Here is a 5,204-nt window from a genome sequence, read left to right on the forward strand (position 1 = left end):
GTATCAGGCCATCTAAAGTTGACAAGGCAGGCAGGAGAGAACACAGTTGACAGAAGACACCCTTATCAGCTTACAGTTCCTTCTCCATTATTAATGGAGTCTGAACAGCATCAGCATGCTCCCTGCTCTCATTCAGGTCCAACATGCTGTCCAGGAGAAGGTCCTCCCCAGCCAGAAAGGTTATGCGTAAACCGTTACTTTGACTGACCTAACTGACCACACGGATCTAAGCATCAACGTCTACCATGTTTGCAGCTGCCACTAAGAACTTTGTGAAGCAGGTGGGAGACACTGGGCGTCTGATCCCTGTCCCAAGCCTCAGTGAAGCTGATCGTTACCAGCCACTCAGTCTAGTGACAAGGAAGAGGAGAAGACACTTCTGGAAAAAGACCAAATATGCCTCAACACCTTTCTCGCTGAAAGATATTCTAGTGGGAGAAAAGGAGATTACTGCAGGTAAGAATATGACAGAGTTACATGATAAGTTTGGACACCTGGTCAAATGAGATGTGATCACATTCCCTGTAGGAAATAGGCTTTTTTCCGCAAATGCTAGTGCAAGGATTGTGTTTATTTGATGAATTTATCTAACTGGAATAATATAAAACACATAAAAGCATGCTTGTCATATAATTAAAAAGGAACACAGGAAATGAAAATATCAATTTTTGAATGCACTGAAGTTTCCAAACAGTGAAACAAGTGGTTCTGATTTTGTGCTGGTTGTTATGTAGAGTCAAGAACATTCAGAAGTGTCCTGCCTTTTCATCAAAGTCCAATGACAGCACTGGACCTACGTTTGTTTATGTGGTTAAACAGAGCGAAACAGACACAGGAAACAAAAAAAGAGTACTGTTTAAAAATGACAAAAAATTAGAACGTATAGGAAAGAGAACAGAGTGAAAATGGCTATAAAACTGAGCTTCTGCTCCTTGCTCCTCACACCTAGGCTCTCGTGCTGAACTGAGCTGTGGCTCATTCTCATTTAAAGCAAAAGTTGCTGAAAACGGACGTTCTAAACAAGGCTTTTGAGGCAGCAGAAAATGGTGCTTTGTTCTTAGATCCTTGTGGCACTGTAACCAAAGCCTATCAGAGATATTTCATCAGGACTCAATAGAAAAAGAAGCTTGTGGAGAAGGGTTGAAATATGTCCCCTTTAAGGCCCCAGTGATTTACTCACTGAGATGCTGTCTCATAATTATGAATCATCAATGAAAATCTATGCTTTCTCAATATTATAAGATATTAATTCATTATTATTAGACCTTAATTCATTACAAGGAAACCTTCTTGTTACCGTGTGATAGTATGACATAGTAAGTCATAATTATGATGTGCTAAGTCATTGTGTGATACAGCATTGGCCAAGGATGCCAAAGCATGAATAGATTGTGTGACATGTAACTCAGTCTGTCTGTGGTTATTAGGAGTGTCCTCCTACCAGCTTCTCAACTACGAGGACAAGTCTGACGTGTCTTTAAACGGACGCCTGGGTAACCATCTAATTCATGAAGTGGGTGTGAACATCAGCGGCTCTGACTCAGTGGCAGTCAAAGCATCGTTTGGGATTGTGACCAAACACGAGGTGGAAGTTCCTACCTTACTGAGGGAGTTGAACTCAAGGTACAGCCTCATATGCTAAAGAATGGTATTGTAGAAAAAAACATAATTCCAAGAATTACTTTTACAAATGGGCGGTACTGTGGCGCAGCAGGAAGTGTCGCTTTTACACAGCTCCGTGGACTTGGGGTCAGTGTGGGTTTCCACTGAGTGCTCCAGTTTTCTCCCACAGTACAAAAACACTTGTTGGTAGGTGGATTGGCGACTCAAAAGTGTCCATAGGTGTGAGTGAATGTGTAAGTGAGTCTCACCCTTCTAAGGACTGGCGCCCCCAATGATTCCGGGTAGGCTCTGGACCCACCGCGACCCTGAAATGGATAAGTGGTTATAGATAATGAATGAATGAATGATTTTTACAATGACATTAATATTCACACCTGTCTATCTATACAATTAGAACATTTTGGTCCTAAGTTTGAATGATTTGTTGAGGATTTTAATTGAAGCAATGTAAAAACTACTACAGCATAGAGCTAAATATCTCATTTTTCCACACATTTAAGTGTACAATTAGCATGTAAAGATAATCGATTCTTACAAAGCAAGGGAATACTACCATAGTTAAACACTTCCTGTCTGTGATTCGTCCTGTAACAGGGTAACAGGTGGCTAATAAAATGTCAAATGGATACAGAAGCAAGGTACTTTTAATGTCATGACTGATTGGTGTTTATATATTCTACTGATCTAGGAAAGTGGACCTGGACCACTGCCTGATTCGACAGTCTAAGGACAGTGGTCGGACAGTGCTGTGTGTCGTCATGGAGAGTATCCGCACCACACGACAATGTTCTCTTACAGTCCACGCTGGCATGAGGGGCACTACCATGAGGGTAATCACAGACACATATGTGTTCAAAGGTTTGGACACTATTGACCAAATGGCATGTTCCGCTGATTTCCGTGTGAAAATAAGATAATATATTCTCTGCAAGGGATAAAAGTAAAATGTGTATGGTGATGTCTCAGCAATCCAAGGCCACGATTGGTCCCACTCAATGCCTGGGTAGGATGGCCCCTCTGCCCACGTCACTGTCCACAGTGCTAGCTGGCACACGTGTCTGTCAGCTGATGTGACAGATCTGGACAGTTTGCTTTATCTTCCGATGGGTTAAAATGTTCGGAATCAGTGACGAGTGGTGGGCTGGCTTTATGGGTCTTGAAGCAAGTATGTGTTCGCCTTCACCCTGCTGAGGTTGGTGACAGTGTATGTAATTGGAGATGACTAAATTTGTCATAAAATTGGGGATTAAAAGGATTATAAAAATATATAACTGTGTAAAGATATATAAATAATACTTGTGAATTAAACTGTGCAGAAGTGTGTCCTCTGAAAACCAACCAAATGTAATTCCAAATGTAATTAGGGTTGACCAGATGTGTTGAATTCACAGAAATGTATCATCCTTCAAGGCACATTTCTTGAATTCATTTCTCCTACAGTTTCAGATCGACGATGGCAGGAACCCCAAAGGCCGTGACAAATCTATCGTTATTCCAGCTCACACCACCATAGCTTATACTGTATTTGAGCTTTATGTGCGTCTAGATGGACGTTTAGGTAAGTATCACTGGTAGCTCAAACTGACCATTGCTAATTACAACAATAATGAGTGCATTCCCATCATTTATTCTTTAGATGGTGTTTCAAGTCTTGAACTACTATGGTTGTTCTCCAGTCTGAATGAGTACTAATGAAATAGCGACAAATAGATTGTTTTTATTTATAATTATTATTGATACACACCCGGTCAAATAACATGCCCAGTGTTTCTAACTGGAAATAAGTTGAAAAAAGGGGGCTCCTAAATGTTGGCCCTGTTCTATCCCTAGTTAGGTAATGCCTCAACCATCTTAGCACAGGAAGCCTCGGGATGGTCATCACACAGCCCAGTGTTAGCCAATGCAGATGTCTGAGAGCCAGCTTAACAGAAATAGGCAGGTAGTCCAGTGATATGCTAATGTTAGTTTTAAAAAATGTGGTGATTAATTTAAAGTTTCTGAGATGCAGCAAATATATAACAGAGCAGAATGTGGTTTGGGCAAGAGTTAATACACATTTTATATTTTGTTTTCTCTTGTGTCTTAAGCTTAACCTTAAACTTAACTTAAACCTTGAATTACCTTATAAAAATAAAAAGGTACACTGTAAATTAACAAACAGTTAGCAGACATGTTCACATAAGGCCCTGTGTGTCCTTCAAACTGACCTCATCACTTCTTTCTCCTTCTCTGATCAGACATATGTGTTGCACCAGAGTCAATAGGAGGATTTGAGAGAGAACAGATCCGTGAGCAGCTTGGAGGATTCATTGGAAGGTTTTCTGTGGGCAGACTGAGAAGGTTCCTATCAGGGATCATTTATGGGAACCCCTTCAGAGCAGGTGACACAACAGAGTCCCCTCATAGTGGTTTAATAGAGGGTACCTTAGCCATAATAGTGTGCTACTAAAAAGTACTATCCTGTACATAGCAGTTATGAAGTTATTGTTCAGTACATGTCAAACAGTTTGTAAAAACCCATTATAATAAATGAATTCAGCACATTTACTGTGCACCCATTGTGGCCACAAATGCTAATATGGCTTGTGTAATCTCCAGAAGACCATAAAACAATATGAAACTCTAAAGTAGCTGTACATGAGCCAAAGGTCACTATACTCAATGCCAAGTGTTTGCTAGAGCGGTATAAAGCTAGTGATGGAGCACAATCCAGTTTGAGTGTTGCTTTTGGGCTAAAACTAATCATCCAACATCAGTAACTGACCTCACTAATGCTCTCACTGTCTCAACAGGTGTCAGATCGAATGACCGTGATGTTGATATTGACTGACTTTTCTCCCCTCTGCAGATGACCGAACCTTTGAGGAGCTCACGCACTCGGACATGTACATGGACGATGTGACGGATTACTATGAGAAAGCTGCCAGCATGACTGACCTGTCCACCTCTTACCTACGGGAGGACAAACACACTAGGGTCAACCTACTCAATCATAACATCCCCAAAGGTCCCTGTGTCCTCTGTGGCATGGGTCACCAGCGCCGAGAGACAGTCTATGGCTGTCTGGAGTGCTCCTCTGGTGGACAGAAGTACGTACGGCTGCATGCTGTCCCATGTTTCGACCTGTGGCACAAAAGCTTACGGTGAGGCCTGGATATGGGGCTAGTGGTCCTGATAATGTACAGTCATGGGGGTGGTTTTGGAGGTATGGCTCCAGCTAGGTCTTGGAGTTACATATGGTATGATCCTTGGGCAAATTTATGGGTTTGGGGGGGGTCAGTACAAGTCTATTATTAGATCCAATTTGTTTTCCTGGACAGAATGTGGGACTGAACATGTATCTAATGGAGATTCAATATTAGGTTTAGTTAACGGCTAGTCTTACTCTGTCTGACAACCCTCAGAGGTTTCAACCCAAACAACTGCCATTTACAAAGATAATTCAGTAGTCTCTCTGTGTTTTGGAATGGACACATTTGTATTAATAGAGCCTGTAGAAACTGGGGCTCATCGTTTTGTTTACACGCCTACTACAATGTCTGGATGTTTGTCTGAATGTGCTTTGGACAAATTTTGTCACT

At 41.5% G+C, this 5,204-nt stretch overlaps 1 protein-coding gene across 2 annotated transcripts; it reads left to right on the forward strand.

Moving 5' to 3' along the window:
* The first annotated feature begins 245 nt into the window (after nucleotides 1-245).
* On the forward strand, nucleotides 246-4,770 carry pjvk (pejvakin). 2 transcript variants are annotated; one of them, XM_066663168.1, is made up of 6 exons: nucleotides 246-456; nucleotides 1,428-1,623; nucleotides 2,312-2,453; nucleotides 3,064-3,181; nucleotides 3,861-4,004; nucleotides 4,472-4,770. In XM_066663168.1, the coding sequence occupies exons 1-6, from the start codon at nucleotides 246-248 to the stop codon at nucleotides 4,768-4,770; spliced, it is 1,110 nt and encodes a 369-aa protein (XP_066519265.1). The 2 variants fall into 2 exon arrangements, with proteins under 2 accessions (XP_066519265.1, XP_066519267.1); XM_066663170.1 differs by lacking the exon at nucleotides 3,861-4,004.
* The last annotated feature ends 434 nt before the right edge of the window (nucleotides 4,771-5,204 follow it).

Source organism: Hoplias malabaricus, chromosome 3, assembly GCF_029633855.1.
Source record: "Hoplias malabaricus isolate fHopMal1 chromosome 3, fHopMal1.hap1, whole genome shotgun sequence".
NCBI classification, from domain to species: Eukaryota; Metazoa; Chordata; class Actinopteri; order Characiformes; family Erythrinidae; genus Hoplias; species Hoplias malabaricus.